A 20,618-nucleotide genomic window follows, 5' to 3' on the forward strand; every position below is an offset into this window, starting at 1 on the left:
ACCAGCAGCCTCCTGGAATCTCAGCCTAGTTCTTCATGGTCTCATGAAACCTCCTTTTGAACGCCTGGCTACCTCATCCCTGCTCCACATGTCTGTGAAAGTAGCTTTCTTGGTTGCCATAACGTCAGCGAGAAGGGTTGGTGAAATAAGCTCCCTGATGTCCTACCCTCCCTACACGATTTTCTCTAAAGACAAGGTTACTATGCGACCCCATCCCAAATTCCTCCCCAAGGTGGTGTCTACCTTCCACCTTAACTAGCCAATACACTTACCTGCTTTCTATTCCAAGCCTCATAAGACTCCACAGGAAGCGGCATTACATACCCTCAATGTTCAATGGGCACTTGCATTCTATCTTGACAGAACTAAGCCATTTCGTAAATCCCCTAGGCTATTTGTCTCTACTACCGAGAGATCAAAGGTGATGCTATCTCTAAGCAACAACTCTCCAAGTGGATCTCAGACAGCATCAGATCCTGCTACCAGACCCAGAATGTTCAATCACCAGAGGGTGTCAGAACTCATTCTACTCGATCAATGTCAACATCCGTTGCCTTCCTCCACAGCATAATTATTACAGACATATGCAAGCCGGCCACGTGGACATCTGACCACACATTCGCCAAACATTATGCTATCACACAGGATACCACGGCAGACGCCATAGTAGGCCGTACGGTACTGTCTACCGTTATTACTGCCGCAACTCCAAAATCCCACCAAACATAGTGGGTATTGCTTCACATTCACCTGGAGTGGAGCACCCAGACGGACAGCACTCGAAGAAGAAGAGAAAGTTACACACCTTGCAGTAACTGATGTTCTTTGAGCTGTGTGTCCCTCTGGGTGCTCCACTACCCACCCTCCTCCTCTCTACTTTGGAGTACTAATCAGACAACTCTATGGTAGAGAAGTAACTGAGGGGTGTGTGGGACGCACATGCTCAGGCAGACCCTAACGACGACGCGAGACAGCATCTGAGCGCATGCATACCGACCAGGCACTGCTACTGCAGATCTCTGATCAACGGTGCTAGGATGCACCGTCACCTGGCGTGGAACACCCACAGGGGCACACATCTCAAAGAACTTCATTTACTGCAAGGTGAGTAACTTTCTCTTTATTAAACTGTCAATAAATTCTCTTTCAGTTAGGAAGTAACTCAGATATTTTTAAATCTTGATCCATTTTTATATGCTAATATAATGCTCTTTTTTATGCTAAAGGAGGCAGGAAAAGATTCAAAATCTAAAATTCTCTAAGCCTAGTTATCTCCCTCACTCTCATTTAAACAAGAAGAGCTGGTAGCCGGTCATTCTTTCTGAAGGGTCCTGGAACTGACTACTGACTCTCCACACACCTTGCCTCCATTCCCCTCTTTGTCCAGTTGAGGCTTGGTCTGATGGCCTTCAAGGCAAATTGTAAAGCTCACCTATTTTCTTAGGCATTTCCCAGGTGATGCAGTAGAGTAGACAAGAAGGAGAGAGTAAGAGAATTTTGTTTGTAGCCAACATATTTTAGAAGGTATTGCACATATAATAATCTGGTTGTAATGTGTTCAGTAGATTTTGGTGCCGTAAGTGTGAAAGGAACAATGTACTTTATAAAGTTAATCCGCCTTTCAAAAGGTGTAAGGCAATTGCATAGACTGGTAACCCAGTAGTAGCAGGCAGTGAACAAACCCCTGAAACTGATGTATAGATTCTTGGTTTGGGGAGGGGAGTGGGGCTAGTGGTCAGAGCACTTGCTCCCTATATCCCCTTGTGACTCTAGTCGGTGGTTTGATGGTAGTGCCTTAGAGCCTGTGGGTAGGCAATAGCGTTTAGTGGTTTAGAGTCTGTGGGTAGGCGCCCTTCCACTCCACTGGGTTCCAACCCAGAGCCCTAGGACTGGCACGTCAGGTGTGTAGCCGGTGCAAAGGTATTACCAAACTTGCTCCTTGGGTTACTCCATACTACACCCCATCTTTCCAGAGGCCCATTTGCAATTGTCAAGGTTTCCTCCCCAACTTTGAACTTTAGAGTACAAATGTGGGGACCTGCATGAACACTTCTAAACTTAATTACTAGCTTAGATCTGGTAACGCTGCCACCAGCCAGAAATCAGTGTCTGGCACACTTTCTGTCCCCCCAAAACCTTCCCCGGGGAACACAGATCCAAACCCCTTGGATCTTAAAACAAGGAGAAATTAACCATCCCCCCTCACCAATCCCTGGTGAATTCAGACCCAATCCCCTTGGATCTTAAAACAAGGAAAAATCAATCAGGTTCTTAAAAAAGAAAGCTTTTAATTAAAGGAAGAAAAGGTAAAAATTATCTCTGTAAAATCAGGGTGGAAAATGCTTTACAGAGTACTTAGAGTCATATAGCCCAGAGGAAACCCCCTCTAGCCTCAGGTTCAAAGTTACAGCAAACAGAGGTAAAAATCCTTCCAGCAAAAAGAAACTTTTACAGGTTGAGAAAACAAAAATAAGACTAACACACCTAGCCTGGCTAGTTACTTACAAGTTTGAAACATGAGAGACTGATTCAGAAAGATTTGGAGAGCCTGGATTGATGTCCCGTCCCTCTCAGTCCCGAGAGCGAACGAACCCAAAACAAAGAACACAAACAAAGAACTCCCTCCACCAAGATTTGAAAGTATCTTGTCCCCCTATTGGTCCTCTGGTCAGGTGTCAGCCAGGTTTACTGAGCTTCTTAACCCTTTACAGGTAAAAGAGACATTAACCCTTAACTATCTGTTTATGACACCAAAGGTATTACCAAACTTGCTCCTTGGGTTACTCCATATTACACCCCATCTTTCCAGAGGCCCATTTGCAACACATACTCAACTGAAAGGTTCCTGAGGTTCTTTTCCCTCACTCCTAGGCAGGTGCTCTGCTGTCTCTTTAGTGGTGGCCTGCAGCTCTGTATAGAGGTCAGCTCCACATAGCATAGGACTGCAGCTGTATCCCTGCAGGAGCTACCAATGCAGGTCTGCTCTCTTGCACTGACCACCCTGACTGAGCTGTGCTGTGCCCTTTTAAGCTCCACCTCCATTGTGAGCATGCTCAACGGATGCAGCTCGGAGAAGCCTTCTGGGCCCAAAGCTGCTTGTTAATCGTGTGGGGTTTATGCACTCCATCACAGTCCTCTAAAGCCAAGCTTAGTCTTGCAACCTTGTGACCACTGGCAGAGGGCACAGTGGTGCATATGATTCTAGGTGTCCTCTGGGTTTGATCTCTACATAATTGCTAATCAAAGGGTGACTCGTAAGGTCTCTATTGAAAGTGCATGTCACGCTGATTATGATAATCATTGTGAAATGTATGTATGGATAACATGTATGTACAGATAATGTGTAAGGAGTTACGTATATATATTCTGAACATTATGCTGTTAAGGTCTGTGAGTTGGGGCTTGTCACCAGAAGGTGATATATAAGTTTCTTTGAGGCAGGAGACTCTTATCAACCTGTCTGGCTTTAAGTATATTGAGTATTGTATACTTCACAATGAACACCTATTTACAGTCTGAGCAAAATGCTAATCAGGTGAGCAAAATGCTAATCAAGAGACTGCAAAGTCTCCAGGGGAGAGTCTGTATAGGAAAAAGTAAGGTGACCATAATATCCTTGTGAAGGAGCAGAGAGACTGCAACTGAGCACAGCAGGGGTTAAAGAACACTCCTGGGTTCAGCTAGCCCTGCCCGTTATACCTGCAGCCCACGCCAGGCCTGGAGTGGGGAGAAAAGAAGGGAGCCTGACTCAGTTGGGCTGACGGGCGAAGAGGCAGGAGCTCTCTGTATGCCTGCCTGAAGGCACAGACCAGCTACCTGCCTGCCAGCGCAGCCACTGGAGGTAAGTAAGTCTTCCCCGGCCAAGGGGATCCTACAGAGAAGCCCTAACTGTGGGGCAACTGGACTAGCAGGGCCACACCCCAAAATAAAAAGACTTGCATAGGGAGCAGGCCAGGAAAGCAGGCTCTGAACCCCTGCTCACGGCTGGGAGGAAGATCCATCTTCCCTGTTTAGGGGGTTGAGCAACACAGGAGCCTCGGTCAGGTCCTAAGGGAGAAGGAGGGGTCAGGGTCCCCTACAGCCTCCCTAACCAACGATCTAGCCACTAGGCTGCCCGGCCACTGAGGGGCCTATCACAAATGGTGGAGAATGCAGGAGTCGCCATAGTCCCTGTTGAAGGAAATTAAAAAGAAATGAAAAAATAAAAAAACAAGAGTGAGAGAGAGAGAAAGTCCCGAGGACAAATCCTTGAATGGGGATGGAACAGCTGCTGAAATGAGTGGCCGAGCAAAACATCCACCATCAACAACAACAACGGCAGCAGCAGCAGCTAATTCATGAACTGGCTGCCCAACAGCAGCAGCAGCAGCTGGTCCAACAGGTGGCGTCCAGGAGAGCTACCAAACCCCGCCCCTATCTGACTTGCCAAAATGGGGCCTGATGATGATCCTGAGGCTTTCTTAGAGACTTTCAAGCTTGTGGCCATGGTGATCCTGAGACAAATGGGCTGTAGTGCTGGCCCCGTACTTAACCAGGGTAGCGCAGACCACATACTGTGCTTCAGACTGCACCGCCGCCAAGGACTGTGCCCAAGTTAAGGCAGCAATCCTTGACGCTCTAGGTATCTTGGAGGAAACATTCTGGCAACTCTTCCCTGGTCGTCGAGAAGCTGCACAACTCATGCTGGAGATAGCTCAAACCAGAAGCAAAGACGGGGGTGCAGGTTGCTGAGCGGGTCCAGCTAGAGCAGCTTGTCCAGATCCTACCCCCTGGTGGAAGAGAGTGGGTGTTGCAACATCACCCTGACACCATAATAGATGCCATCCAGCACATGGAGAACTACCTAGCTAGCAAGTCCCCCAAGATGAGGCCCCCTTCAGTGTCAGCTGGAACCAAGAGCCCCATGCCCCTAAAGGGGAGAACCACCTACGGACCCCAGGATCATGAGGAAAGTCTCCACCCTTCCTCCCTACCAGAGTTTCAGAGGGCTCGAGGATCCAGAGGTGCCAGGACCCCCACGACTCAGCGGTCCGGAGCCGTTACCCAAAGGTCCACCAGAGGTCCATCCTGGTCCCGTACTCGGCCCAGAACTTGGGGAGACCCTGATACAAAGGACAGTGGTGCCTAATCCTGGCCCAACCCAGGGCACCATTATGTTACAGTGCGTGCATGGGGATGTGAGGGCCTACCTCCACACAGAAGTGACTTTAGCGGTGAGAACACGTGAGGGGCCCCTGATGGTTGGTCTGGCCCCGACCCTGGTCTACCCAGTTATTTTAGGCAGCAAATGGAACTAATTGGGACAATTGTTAGCAGAACTACCTCTGGCCCCCGACTGGCCTGAAGATGTGACACTTTTGGGGGTGGAGGAGCTTGCTGACCTTGGTGAAGGGACTTCCCAGTCCTCAGCATCAACCCAAGCCAACCAGGCCCCATCCCAGCCAGGAAGGGAGCTCCCCCCATTACTCGAATCGGAGATCCTGACTTTGTGGAGGAGCAACAGGCTGACAACACTCTGAATTGGGCATACACCCAAGTGGTGGCAGTGAAAGGGAAGACTGTTGAACCCCACCAACGGGACGGTTCCCACACTTTGAGATTCAAGGTGACTGTCTGTACCACATATAGAAAGACCAACCGACAGAAGAGATCCGACATCAGCTCTTGGTGCCCAGACGGTACCAGAGGAAAGTTATGCGACTTGCCCAAGCCATACCTGTGGCTGGGCACCTTGAAAGGGAAAAGATGCTAGCCCAGATTTTAGCCCGGTTCTTTTGGCCAGGGGTCTACCAAGATGTGGCAGATTTCTGTGCCACATGCCCAGAGTGCCAGCTCACCGCACCTTGGCCAGCTGAGAGAGCCCTGTTGATCCCCCCTCCCGCTTGTAAGTGTACAACTTTGAGTAAATTGGAGTCAACATAGTTGACCCACTGGAGAAGAGTGCTGTCGGATACCGGTTCATTCTTATTGTAGTGGACTATGCAACTCGGTACCCTGAAGCAGTGCTGCTGCGCTCCATGAATGCCAAGGGAGTGGCTACGGATCTTACGAACATCTTCGACTGAGTCGGGTGTGGTGTTCTGTCCCATCTAGTGGCACTGAGACCACTTAGAGAGAGATGGAGAGTTAATGAGCCTGCTCTACAGCCTTAGCTTAGAGCCACATGGCTTTTAGCGCATGCAGTAGAGGCTCATGTATTTAGCTCCAGAGGTTGTAGGTTCGATTCCACCTGCCGAGGACTGGGGTCTGTCGGCATGCATAAGCATGTTTGGGACATCTAGTAGTGAATATCTACTGGATGTGCAAATAGTATGTAGATGCCAGAGAAGCCAAAAATCATATCCATTTATTTGAAAGAAACTTCATTCTAACTAGTTATGTATGTTGACCCAATGGTGGCAAATTCTATTAATTCATCGAGTGAGGAAGAACTGTTATTATTAAAGAATATAATTGATATATTAATAATTTATAGGCCATCAAATCTTAACTTCTTAGAGCCCCAGTATTGTTTACCTTTTCCCCACAGGTACACAGACCAAATATGCGTTGAGGTTTTTTCAGAAAATCCCCATTGCCTGTGTAGCAATATGCTGGCAAACATGACATGACCAAAAAGTCAGACACATAACATGTTCAATCTTGCAATAACAGTCTTTGTGTATGTAGGTCCTAGACATGAGCTACATTCCATGTACATTAGATGACCTCTATTTAAGGTGAAAGAGGGAGAGAGAGCGACAGCTCTTTTGTTCAATTTTTGGTTCTGGAAAAGTGAGATTCAAGGTTATTCTGTTACTATATAGGCAGTGACTAAGAAACAGAGTGAAGAAATGTACTGGATTTCAAATAGATTTTTTTTTCATTTAAAATTGTCAAGGCTGTCTCTATTTTCATGGTCATTCAATGGTAGCAGCCCTGCCAACTGCAGGTATGGAAGTTCTTTATGTGATACCCTGTTCCTTTAAATGTTTGAGCACTCCCCTTTCCCCACTGCAAAGCCTCACTTTCATGTTGGTTCTAGTTTGGCTGCCGGAACAATAAAGCTACCATCACGACAGACAGCTGTGTTTCTATCATAAGAATATAGGAACATAAGAACGGCCATACTGGGTCAGACCAAAGGTCCATGTAGCCCAGTATCCTGTCTTCCGACAATGGTGAATGCCAGGTGCTCCAGAGGGAATGAACAGAACAGGTAAATCATCAAGCGATCCATCCCCTGTCACCCATTCCCAGCTTCTGGCAGAGTCTAGGGAGACTGTCCCCGCCCATCCTGGCTAATAACCATTGATAGACCTGTCCTCCATGAATTTATCTAATTCTTTTTTGAACCCTGTTATAGTCTTAACCTTCACAACATCCTCTGCCAACGAGTTCCACAGGTTCACTGTGCGTTGTGTGAAGAAATACTTCCTTTTGTTTGTTTTAAACCTGCTGCCTATTAGTTTTTGTGTTATGAGGAATAAATATCACTTCCTTCTTTACTGTCCCCACACCAGTCATCATTTTATAGACCTCTATCATATTCCCTCTTGGTCGTCTCTTTTCCAAGTTCAAAGGTCCCAATCCTATTAAACTCTCCTCATATGGAAGCTGTTCCATACCCCTAATAATTTTTGTTTTCCTTTTCTGAACCTTTTCCAATTCCAATATATCTTTTTCAAGATGGTGCGACCACATCTGCACGCAGTATTCAAGATGTGGGCGTACCATGGATTTAGATAGAGACAATATGATATTTTCTGTCTTATTATCTATCCCTTTCTTAATGGTTCCCAACATTCTGTTTGCTTTTTTGACTGCTGCTGCACATTGAATGGATTTTTTCAGAGAATTATCCACAATGACATCAAGCTCTCTTTCTTGAGTGGTAACAGCTAATTTACACCCCATTATTTTATATGTATACTTGGGAGTATGTTTTCCAATGTGCATTACTTTGCATTTACCAACATTTCGAATTTCATCTGCCATTTTGTTGCCCAGTCACACAGTTTTGTGTCATCCCTTTGTAGCTCTTTGCAGTCTGCTTTGGACTTAAGTATCTTGAGTAGTTTTGTATCATCTGCAAATTTTTCCATCTCACTGTTTACCCCTTTTTCCAGATCATTTATGAATATATTAAATAGAACTAGTCCCAGTACAGACCTCGGGGGGGGACACCACTATTTACCTCTCTCCATTCTGAAAACTGACCATTTATTTCTAACCTTTGTTTCCTATCTTTTAACTAGTTGCCAATCCATGAAAGGATCTTCCCTCTTATCCCGTGACAGCTTACTTTGCTTAAGAGCCTTTGGTGAGGGGCCTTGTCAAAGGCTTTCTGAAAATGTAAATACACTATATCTAGTGGATCCCCCTTTTCCACATGCTTGTTGACCCCCTCAAAGAATTCTAGTAGATTGGTGAGGCACGATTTCCCTTTAGAAAAAACACGTTGACTCTTCCTCCAACAAATTATGTTCATCTATTTGTCTGACAATTCTGTTCCTTACTATACTGTAGTTTCAACCAATTTGCCTAGTACTGAAGTCAGGCTTACTGGCCTGTAATTGCCAGGGTCACCTTTGGAGCCCTTTTAAAAAGTTAGCATCAGATTAGCTGTCCTCCAGTCATCTGGTACAGAAGCTGATTTAAATGATAGGTTACAGATTACAGTTAGTAGTTCTGCAATTTCACATTTGAGTTCCTTCAGAACTCTTGGGTGAATACCACCTGGTCCTGGTGACTTATTGCTGTTTAATTTATCAATTTGTAAAAAAACCTCCTCTAATGACACCTCAGTCTGGGACTGTTCCTCACATTTGTCAGATAAAAAGAAAGGCTCAGGTTTGGGAATCTCCCTCACATCCTCAGCCATGAAGACCGATTCAAAGCATTCATTTAGTTTCTCTGCAATAGCCTGATTGTCCTTGAGTGCTCCTTTAGCACCTCAATCATCCTGTGGCCCCACTGGCAGTTGAGCAGGCTTCCTGCTTCTGATGTACTTCAAAAATTTTAGGTATTACTTTTTGAGTCTTTCGCTAGCTGTTCTTCAAATTCTTTTTTGGCCTTCCAGATTATATTTTTACACTTTACTTGCCAGCGTTTATGCTACTTTCTATTTTCCTCACTAGGATTTAACTTCCACTTTTTAAAGGATGCCTTTTTGCCTCTCACTGCTTCTTGTACTTTGTTGTTTAGGCACAGTCAGCATTTTTTTGGTTCTCTTACTGTGTTTTTTAGTTTGGGGTATACATTGAAATTGAGCCTCTATTATGGTGTCTTTAAAAAGTTTCCATGCAGCTTGTAGTGATTTCACTTTTGGCACTGTACTTTTTAATTTCTGTTTAACTAACTTTCTCATTTTTGTGTAGTTCCCCTTTCTGAACTTAAATGCTATCGTGCGGGGCTGCTGTGGTGTTTTTCCCTGCCACAGGAATGTTTTGTCCATTCATAATTATGTTATGGTCACTTTACCAAGCAGTCCAGCTATATTCACCTGTTGGACCAGATTCACCTGTTGGAACTGTGCTTCACTTAGGACTAAATTAAGAATAGCCTCTCCTCTTGTGGGTTCCAGGACTAGCTGCTCCAAGAAGGAGTCATTTAAGGTGTCAATAAATTTTGTCTCTGCATCCCTTACTGAGGTGATATGTACCCAGTCAATATGGGGATAGTTGAGGGTTTTTTTAAATATTTTTAGAGCCTCTCTAATCTCCCTGAGAATTTCACAGTCACTATCACCATCCTGATCAGGTGGTTGGTAGTATATCCCTACTGCTATATTATTATTCGAGCATGGAATTACTATCAAATGGGATTCTGTGGTACAGTTTGGTTTGTCTAAGATTTTTACTTCATTTGATTTTACGTAGTTTTTTTTTCCTCATCACCAGCACGACTTGTTCTGTCCTTCTGATATATTTTTACCCTAGTATTACTGTGTCCCCCTCATTCCACCAAGTTTCTGTGATGCCTATTATATCAATATCCTCACTTAATATGAGGCACTCTAGTTCACCCATCTTATTATTTAGATTTCTAACATTTGTATATAAGCACTTTAAGAACTTGTCAATTTTAACTGGCATTACATGATGTAATTGAATGGGACTCTTTTTCATTTGACTGTTTCTCCTTAGTTCCTACCTGTATTTTATCATCTTCTATCCTCTCCTCCTTACTTGAACATAGAGAATCTCCATTAATAGGTCCTCCCCTAAGGGATGTCTCTGTCCGAACCACGTACTCCTTCACATCTGTTGGTTTTCCCACAGCCCTTAGTTTAAAAACTACTCTACGACCTTTTTAATTTTAAGTGCCAGCAATCTGGTTCCATTTTGGTTTAGGTGGAGCCCATCCTTCCTGTATAGGCTCCCCCTTTCCCAAAACTTTCCCCGATTCCTAATAAATCTAAACTCCTCCTTCCTACACCATCGTCTCATCCACGCATTGTGACCCTGTCTAACTGCCCCTGCACGTGGAACTGGAAGTATTTCTGAGAATGCTACTGCACCCCAGTATTCACCAGTGTCATGTTTTGTACAAAGTATGCCTTGTGAGGTATCATTCTAAGACTAAGAGTCTTGGTCTGCTAGACATTAATATCTCATTGGATTGTATGTGCTATCGTTGTATGTGGAGTTAGGAAGTTTGGCTGTGTATGTGTTACTGAAACGTGTTGTGAGGTTGAAAATACCAACAGGCAGCCTTTCAGGTACAACAGTAAAAAGGACAAACAATGTTAATGTCCTATTGAGAAATGCACACAAGCACAAGGATTACCCGAGGAAGTGTGTTCCATAGGAACCTCTCAGAGATAGCACTACACAATGGGAACTATTTGACTCAGGTCACAGCAAAAGAGCTTTCTAGCAAGTGGGAAGAAGATATAAAAGGGGGAAAAAAGGTACGTCACTCTCCCTAGAACAACACACTTGAGGAACAAGGACTGAACTGTGGGAAGTGATGGTCCCAGGCTAGAGGGATTTCTAGCCTGTGTATGAAAACCTGGAAAACCCCAGCTGCAGAACCAAGGCAGCTTGTGCTTTAAGAATCTGTCAGCCTGTTTATCACTCAGGGTGAGAATTTCCTTATTCGTATCCTACCTATCTAGTGTGTTAATCTCAGTTTCCGGTTTTGTTTATTTACTAGGTAATCTGCTTTGATCTGTTTATCACTTATAACCATTTAAAATCTATTTTGTAATTAATAAACTTATTTTATGTTTTAATCTAAACCAGTGACCTTTGACTGGAGTGGTTGGGGAAAATCTTCGCTTGGTTACCACAAGTGTGCATTGTTCTCTTCACATTGAGGGAGAGGCGGACCAGGTATTAAACCCATATACTGGCCAGATTTGACCATGGCAGGATGGTACTGCTCTGGGGTCTCAGGCTGGGAAGCTGGTGGTCAGAGAGCCTGCATATAATTGCAGCTGGGTGTGTCCCTACCTATGTGAATACTGGTGACAGTGCAGGCTAGAAGGCTTTGCAGCTTGCCACAGCAGTAGAGTGTGAGAGGGAGTCCAGGCTGCTGGGTCAGAGGGCTCAGTAGTACCCCAGTTCCAGGTGGCACCCCAGGGTGAACCCGTCACAGTGGCATAGAAGGCAGGACTATATGCACAGCTTGTTCCTGGTGATTAGGGGGCTGGAGCACATGACTTATGAGGAGAGGCTGAGGGAACTGGGATTGTTTAGTCTGCAGAAGAGAAGAATGAGGGGGCATTTGATAGCTGCTTTCAACTACCTGAAAGGGGGTTCCAAAGAGGATGGATCTAGACTGTTCTCAGTGGTAGAAGATGACAGAACAAGGAGTAATGGTCTCAAGTTGCAGAGGGGGAGGTTTAGGTTGGACATTAGGAAAAACTTTTTCACTAGTAGGGTGGTGAAGAACTGGAATGGGTTACCTAGGGAGGTGGTGGAATCTCCTTCCTTAGAGGTTTTTAAGGTCAGGCTTGACAAAGCCCTGGCTGGGATGACTTAGTTGGGTTTGGTCCTGCTTTGAGCAGGGGGTTGGACTAGATGACCTCTTGAGGTCCCTTCTAACCCTGAGATTCTATGATTCTATGATTCCTCTGAGGCACTGGTAGTGATTTTAAGTGAGTTTTAAGTGTGGTGGCTAGAGATCAGTCAAAGTGGTTACCAATTTGTTATTTTCTGTTTACTTATTTTGGGCAACGGAAGTAGGGATAGAAAAGCAGGAAAACGAGTGAAAACAAAACTAGCAAGAAGCTGGAGTTTGGCAGATTGCAGGCAGAAGAGCGGGAGAAAGAACACGAGACAATTGGAATTAAAACAATTATAAAAAAAAATAATTGGCAGCAGAAAATGCCAGGGAAGAAGCTGCATACCAAACGGCCCTGAAACTGCAAGACAAAGAGATGGAGGCCCAAAAGTTAGCCATGGAAGAGAGGGATTTCTAGCCTGCGGGAGGAATACCTGGGGTTTTTAAACTGCAAGCAAGGGAAGTTGGCTGCTTAAGAATCTCTGCAGCTGGCTTAAATAATCATTTAGGGTGAGAAGTTGCTACTCATATCCAACCTCTTTAGTATATTAAGCTTAGATTGATTTTTTGTTTATTTGCTAGGTAATCTGCTTTGATCTGTTTGCTGTCCCTTATAATCACTTAAAATCTATCTTTTGTAATTAATTCATTTGGTTTTGCTTAATCACAAACCAGTGTGTGGGAGCTATAACTTGGAGGCAGAAAGCTGTGTATATTCCTCTCCACATTGAGGGAGGGGCACATTTCATGAGCTTACACTGTACAGTTCCCTGTGCAATGCAAGGTGGTATAATTTTGGGTTTACACTCCAGAGTGGGGTGTGTGCCTAAGCGTCTGGGAAGTTCCTCAGCTGAAGCTTTCCCATGCAGAGCTGATCACAGCGTCTGTATGTTTCTGCAACTGGGTGTGCCCCTACCTGTATGTGTGCTGGTGAAGGTGCAAACCGGAGCTTGTGAGAGGGCCTGGCAGGCTGGTCACAGCAGTATAGTATAAAGGGAGCCCAGGCTGGTGCGTCAGGCAGGCTCAGTGGTACCCCAGTTCCAAGTGGCACCTTGGGGGGAACCCATCACAGCTACCATGAAAGTCCTGGACTTCAATATTGTGTCTTGCAGCCTACATCTCTTATCCTTCCCTATGTCATTGGTACCTACATGTACCATGACCACTGGCTCCTCCCCAGCACTACATATCTACTATCTAGATGTCTTGACTGATCCGCAACCTTCACACCAGGCAAGCAAGTCACCATGCGGTTCTCTCAGTCATCGCAAACCCAGCTATCTGTGTTTCTAGTGATCGACTCACCCATTACTATGGAGTTCCCTCCCCCAGAGAGGTATCCGCAGTGCAAGAGGATACGACAACTTCATCTGGAAGGACAGTCCCAACTATGGGATTGTTTTCCTCAGCTCCAGTTGGATGTTCTCCTTCCCTGATACTTTTTTCCTCTTCAGCATCACGGAGGCTGTCAGACCTGCGTTTTGCTGTGTCCCAGAAAGTTTCATCTATGTACCTCTCTGTCTCTGTTAGCTCCTCCAGCTCAGCCATTCTGGTCTACAAAGCCTCTGAGGGCCAGGAGCTCCTAGCACCGAATGCACACATACGCCACCTGCCCTTAGGTGCAGGTAATCATATATGCTGCATTGTGTGCAATAAACTGTATAGCCTTCACTCTGTTGCTGGACTTCTGCTTGCATTCTCTTTTTTCTCTTGCAGTTTGTTCCTTTGTTGTTGTTGTTTTGGTTTTTATCAGGAGGTGTTTTTGGTCTTAAGTTTAAAGAATGTTCAGTGTATCTAGCCGCCATTCCCTCTCTAAACACCCTTGAAAAACTTCCTTGTTAGCTGCTCCTGGTCGCTAGTTAAAGCCCTGGTCTTCCTGAGTAGCCCCGCCCCTTGGGTAAGGGTTGATAGGTGCTAAAAGGCTTAGAGATCAAAGCCTTGTTAAGAAGCTCTTAGCCTTGCCTAGCAGGCTGCTAGGCTCAGCACACGATCTCCCAAACAGACAGACCAGACAGTATATTTCAGTCAAGCAGCAAGCACACCACAAACACAGGATTTTGCTGGTGTCCTGTTATACAGTACTTGTGATTTGTTTTTAGCTGTAGGACTATATAGTACTGTAATCCATTTTTCTTTTAAAAGAAGTTGAGAAGATTTTCTGCCTGTCTAAAATTGTGTTCATATAGAGCAATTTAGATTTTTTAAAACTGTAAATGACACATTCATTTTAAGTTCAATTGAATGTGTTTCTAAACCATCCAAGACTTTTGGTTCTTGAAGAAAAAGGCTATTTCAGTCTACTCAAGAACTTTATATTTGATGGGCAAACAAAGGTAAAATAATGACTATAATGGCATCATAATACCCAAGAGGAGAAGAGCTTCAGTTTATAGTGGGTTTATCTTGACAAATGCAGCGAACACATGAGGTTTATGCTGGGATAAAGCACAGGAGATATCTGACAGGCTTTGTGGCTGCTGAATTTTCCAGTCCTATCTCTTCTCAGGGTGTGTTTACACTGCGATTAAAAACCTGTGGCCAGCCTGGGCAGCTGGCTCTGGCTCGCAGGGCTCAGGCTAAGGGGCTGTTTAATTGCTGTGTAGATGCTTGGACTGAAGCCCAGGCTCTAGGGACCTGTAAGGTAGGAGGGACCCAAATGAACCTTGTGAGCTGGAGCCAGCTGGCACGGGCCAGCCATGGGTTTTTAATTGCAGTGTAGACATACCCTGAGGCAGCTTGCTGGCCCATTCAGTTTGCATCTGCTTAATGATTTTTTCTGATGGATTCTTTACTTTGTTCCACATGAAACAAATATTTGGGGCCAGAACCCAATGGAACTTTGCCCATTTATACCAGGTGAGACTCTGATCTTTTATATGAGAAGGTTTCAGCTACCACCTCAAAACTACAGCTATTGAATTTTGAAAAATGACATAATTGGTGCACAATGAAACAAACAGCAAGAGTAACTTGAAACACAGACGTATTTGGAATCAATATACAATTCTAAAGTTCTGAGAAAATATTCTAGTAATAATCTCCCCACTGATGCAGTACATTAAAAGTAAATCCTAAAAGACAACCAATGTGATGAGTGAAATTTAATGGGTTATTAATGCTGATTTAGCTGTCTTGTGTATGTTGAGAGATTACCTCAGTAGATCACAAAGAAAAAGAACAGAAAAGAGAAAAAAAGAAGTGCACGCAACAAGGAGATACTGTTTGCATAAAAAAAATAAAGAAACTGAAAACAGAAAAAAGATAAATAGGAAACAGAATATTCTATAGAAGACTGGTACTATTACTTGTAACTGTAGCAGCTAAAAAATAGAGTTAAGTATGTTTTTTTTTAAATATGCTACAGTGTACTTTTAATCATCTTTAGTCTTGAATCTATAGTTGAATCAGAAAAATGGGATGAACTCAATCTGCTATATATTCTATCATTTATTCTGTGCACCATCTCCTTCTGACAGAGGCAATATTCCCTCAGACTTAGAAAGCCAATATTTCCATGTTGGATGCAACATATGTTGCCATCTGCAATTAAAGTAGAATATCTTTTGCACATAATATTGTTGCTATCCATTTTTGCTGATGGATGCTTACCTTTGATATATTACTGAAATCACACAACACAAAAAGTGTGGGCAGTCTTGGCATTACAACAATAGATGCATATCCTGTTCCATTAAATAATATTTTTTCATTTTTTTTTGTATAGACAGGACCAAAATATATTGCTAATATCACATATAATATTTAATTTTTTTACAGATGCAACAACTATCACTGTTTTTAATTCACATTGTTTTACTTTAGGTGGCAGTCAATGTAAAGAGTGAAAAACTCATATTCTATGGTTTTTTAAACTCCTTCGCAGACACGTGGTCAGGGCTCTTGTGATTCTGCAACCCAAGAATTTGCTACGCATTTTCCTGCAGAACTGTGCTCCAAAATCTATGGCTGTAGCTATGCTGGCATAACCTCATAGCGTAGACACAGCCTACAGCAATAGAAGGGATTTTTCTGTCACTATAGGAACACCACCTACCAAGCAATGGTAGCTAGGTGGATGGAAGGATTTTGGATCTGCATCTACACCAGGGGTTAGACCAGCATAGCTACAGCGCTCAGTGGTGTAGATTTTTCATACCCCTGAGCACCATACCTATGTCAAACTAAATTTTAAATGTAGATGAGGCCTAACCTTTCATTTAAACAAAAAATGGTGGTCCTGTCGCACCACTGCATTACTTCAGTTTTAACGTTGGTTTAACTCCACAGATTTCAGTGAAGTAAAGCTGGAGTAACACAGTGGTGAACAGGTCATATGTTTTTAGATTTCTGTATTGCAAAGAAAGCCTTGAAAATGTGTCTGCACTACATAGCTTATGCTGGCATAGCTAGTGCTAATAGTGCCTTTAGGGTAGACAGAGACTATATCAACAGAAGGCATTTTTGTGTTGATGTAGGAACACAATCTTTCCGAGCAACATGCTACATCAATAGAACCACTCTTGTGTCAACACAGCTAAGTCTGCTCTGGGGTTTTTGCCGATGTAGCCATGTTGGTCAGGGTTACATTTTTTTCATACACCTGATCCATGTAGCTATGCTGATATAACTTGTAAAGCCTGGTCTATACTAAAAAGTTAGGTCAACTCTGCAACATCATTCAGGGTGTGAAAAATCCACACCCCTGAGCAACATGGTTACATTGATCTAACCCCTGGTGTAGGTAGCTCTAGGTCAACAGAAGAATTCTTCCAAAGACCTAGCTACTGCCTCTCGGGGAGGTGGATTATCTCTGCCAACAGAGGAGAACCCATCTTGTTGACATAGGTAATATCTAAGGTACTGATGTGCTACAATGGTGCAGCTGCAGCTGTGTCTTTGTAGTGTTTCAAGTATAGACAAGCCCTAAATGTAGACCACACCTGAGGGTACACTTTTGCTATCATGTTTTTCTGAATATGCCGACAGCCTGAAACAATAGTTCTAAAAGGTGTGAACTGCCCCACTCATATCAGGTTGTGAATAATGGTGAAGTTTACAATGTTACCTCGTCTCATACCTGGCTGCCAAAACCTGCCATTTCACCCTGACATCTTCTGTGATGCAATTGGGCAATATCAATACAAAAATCTGCAGTATATTGAAGATTAAAAGTGTGAGGACAGTGTAAAATAAACTTTTTTCTTATCAAAGTAAAGAACAAAGAGGTCACTATACTGCTTGTGATATTCATTTTTGTATTTAATTCAGCAAAAAAATATATTTTTTAGTTTATCGGAAACTGCCACAGAATCCAGAGACCTTGCCACAGAATTAAATTCCACCTTGCCATAGAGCACTGAGGGCTGGCATGTGGGACCTGATTCTCCACTGCCTTGTAATATGTGTAGTCATTGACAGCTGTGCAAAGTGGGTGTAAAATTCTACTTACTATTCTGATTTAGCACTGGTATAATGACTACACATATTCAAGACAGTGGAGAAAAAGGCCCATCCTGTATGTCCATACAGCCTTTCTGGAAACTCATCCAGGTTTTTACTTTAGTGGGGTTGGATATGTGTGACAGAGAGTAGAATTCAACCCGTTGTATTTAAGTTCTCTTTCTATTTCAGTGATGCTAAAACTGGGAGATAGACTCACTCTACTACAGCATCTGGTTACTAAACATGAATTACAATATATTTTTGAAGGAAAGAGAACTGAAAATGTTGACTGAAAAGACACAGGCCAGTTATGCAGCAGTGGACATCTACATTTATTGTACTTCCTCCTATGACATTATGATAAATGATATTTACACTCTCTCAATGTAAATAAGTAAATAATAAGTTAAATCCTGTATCTCAGAGCTGAGAGAATGTCATCAAATTATCATTTTTGAAACAGCCAGGTATGGATATGACTCTCTGAGATAAAGTCTGCTCTCAGTTACACCCATGTAACACTACTGAAGACTTTAGAGATGTATGTGTGAGACCCTTGTCCCATATACATAGATTAATCCATATGGAGTAGGAAGTTGTTTTTCTGCATGCTGGCAAATGTAATTAAGGGAATTAATAGTTGGTTTGTATGTTTTATTTACATTTTTTTCAAGTGCTTTATAATCTGAAAATATATAAATGTCTTAGCTACTGCTTAATTATAGACCTAGCTAATGCCTTAAAGTTGAGCTTTATTACACAGATACTGTAGATCTAATTTTATCCTAGTTAATTTAATTATTGTTAGTGCAGCTAATAACATGTGGCTAGATTCACAAAAGGATTTAGACACATTAAGTGCCACTTTAGGCTCCTAACACCCAGAATCCAGCCCCACAGACATTCACAAAGCCCCTGCTCAGCTGCCCCTATAGGGGCCTAAACTCACTCAACAACTACATTTTTCTGGTAAAAGTTCCATAGGTGCCTGTGCTTCTGCTTCTGCATGTGAGTATGACAATCTGTTGAGATGAGTGGGGCAGTTCTAGCCCCATATCAGGCTTATGGATGCCTAAGCTCCAGAGCAGTGCACAAAGTGGGGCAAGAAAGACGTTCTTCTGCCTAACTATTCTGAAGTGTCACCTGACTGGCCCCCTACAGGTGAGCTTACACAAAACAGCAGGGGCACAGGAGGAGGACCTCGCTCATAAACTTTAGCCCAGTGGTTAGGGTACACACCTGGGAAGTTGGAGACCCCCAGTTCAAGTTCTCTCTCCATCTGAGGGGGAGAAAGGATTTGAACTGTGTCTGCTGCCCCTAAGGTGAGTGCCCTAACCACTTGAGCTATGAGATATTCTGGTGTGGGGCTGCCTCAGTCTATCTCCTGTTAAAGCTGTTCCACTGTGAATAAATAATGAAAGAATCAGTGAGAGAATGACTATGTAGCCTGTTGGTTAGAGCACTCAGCTGAGCGGCCCAGGATCCAGTTCTCCTGCTCCATTTATTTGATGTTTTATCCACAGTGGAACAACTTTAACAGGAGAGACCTAGGTATGTCTATATTACAAGTGCTGTAGCAGCACAGTTGCCATGTTGCAGCTATGCCGCTATAGTTTATACACTTGCTACAGCAGCAGAAGTTTTTCTGTTGCTGTAGTAAATGCACCCCCTCGAGAGGTGATAATTATGTTGATGGAAGAATTCTTCCATCGACCTAGGGGTGTCTACACTGAGGTGTAAGTCGGCTTAACTACATCTCTCAGGAGTGTGAAAACGCCACGTTCTTCTAATTTCTCTGTGGGTGGTCGACCCCCGCTCCGCCCCAGGCTCCGCCCCCACTCCTCTTCTTCCCCCAAAGACTCATCCCACCCCTTCCCGCATCTTCCCACCCCATTCCGCCCCCTCCCCCAAGCGTGTCCTACCTTCACTCCAGTCCCCTCCCCCCCAGGGCCTCCTGCAGGCTGCTGAACAACTGATCCGTGGCGGGCGGGAGTCAAAGGGAGGAAGGGGAAGGAGCTGATCGGTGAGGCCGCTGCACCCACAATTTTTTCCCCATGGGTACTCCAGCCCCGGAGTACCCATGGAGTCGGCGCCTATGGTGAAATAGCTAGGTTGACCTACGTTTTAGATGTAGGCCAGGCCTGATGGAGCCCTGTGTTAAAATATTCTAACCAAGTAATTAGAGGACTCACCTGAAACATAGTAGATCCCAGTGCAAATCCCTTTACTCCATCATGTGGAGGAGGGACTTGAACTGTGGGGGTCTCCTATATCCCACGTGAGTGCCCTAACCACTCAGCTGATAGTTATCTGGAGTTCCTCCTTTCCCTATCCACCCCTCCCCCCACAAAGAGAGAAACTTCCAAGCAGAGGGTGATGTCTTCCTGAAGCTCACACTTATCTGCCTGTCTCCAAGACAGGGATGAGTCTTTCGATACACTCTTTGGCTTGGCATTTGCCATTGGCTAGCTTAGGTTAAGACCTGCCTATTATGCTGGCTTTTGTAAATTCCATTGAAAGGCGCCTATTTCTCCCCACTCATTGTATACAGAGTCAAGGTTCCGAACTCAGGCTTTGTGAATCCCAGTAATTTTTCTAGGTAGCTAAATGTTAGGCGTGGCAACACTCAGGGTCACCACTCTTAAATTCCTTTGTGAATCTAGCCCATTCTATGTATATTCCTCCAAATAGAAAAAAACCTTTGGGGTATTAGAATTCAAAATCCATTGGCAGGGATGAAGATTGGAGGAGAAGGAGATGGGATCAAAATTCTCTTGTCAGGTTGTTTACTCTATACCATACTGTAAATATAAACAATGGATAATTTTCTTCTAGGAGTATCAACCTTGTAACACCAATCCCTGTCCAGAGCTCAAAAAGACCACCCCCTGGACTCCCTGGACTCCGGTCAATATCTCAGACAATGGTGGCCACTATGAACAACGATTCCGATACACTTGTAAGGCACGCTTGCCTGACCCAAATTTGCTAGAGGTTGGAAGACAAAGGATTGAAATGCGTTACTGTTCCAGTGATGGTACCAGCGGATGCTCAACAGATGGTAAGCAGAGATAGTGCAAGTGAATAATAGCACCTAGCAGACAATGGTATCACACAATCAAGTGGCTGGAAGTTGAAGCTAAACAAATTCAGAGTGGAATTAAGGTGTGGGTTTTTAACAGTGA

At 43.9% G+C, this 20,618-nt stretch overlaps 1 protein-coding gene across 2 annotated transcripts in view; it reads left to right on the top strand.

Annotated features, from left to right (window-relative positions):
- The window catches only part of SEMA5A (semaphorin 5A), a 668,529-nt gene that overhangs the window by 566,765 nt on the left and 81,146 nt on the right, over positions 1-20,618 (top strand). For both annotated transcript variants that reach the window (XM_045005697.1, XM_045005698.1), the window contains one exon: positions 20,269-20,494. In XM_045005697.1, the coding sequence (XP_044861632.1) occupies positions 20,269-20,494 (226 nt within the window). The remainder of the gene's footprint in view (positions 1-20,268; positions 20,495-20,618) is intronic.

Source organism: Mauremys mutica, chromosome 2 (assembly GCF_020497125.1).
Source record: "Mauremys mutica isolate MM-2020 ecotype Southern chromosome 2, ASM2049712v1, whole genome shotgun sequence".
Lineage (NCBI taxonomy): Eukaryota > Metazoa > Chordata > Testudines > Geoemydidae > Mauremys > Mauremys mutica.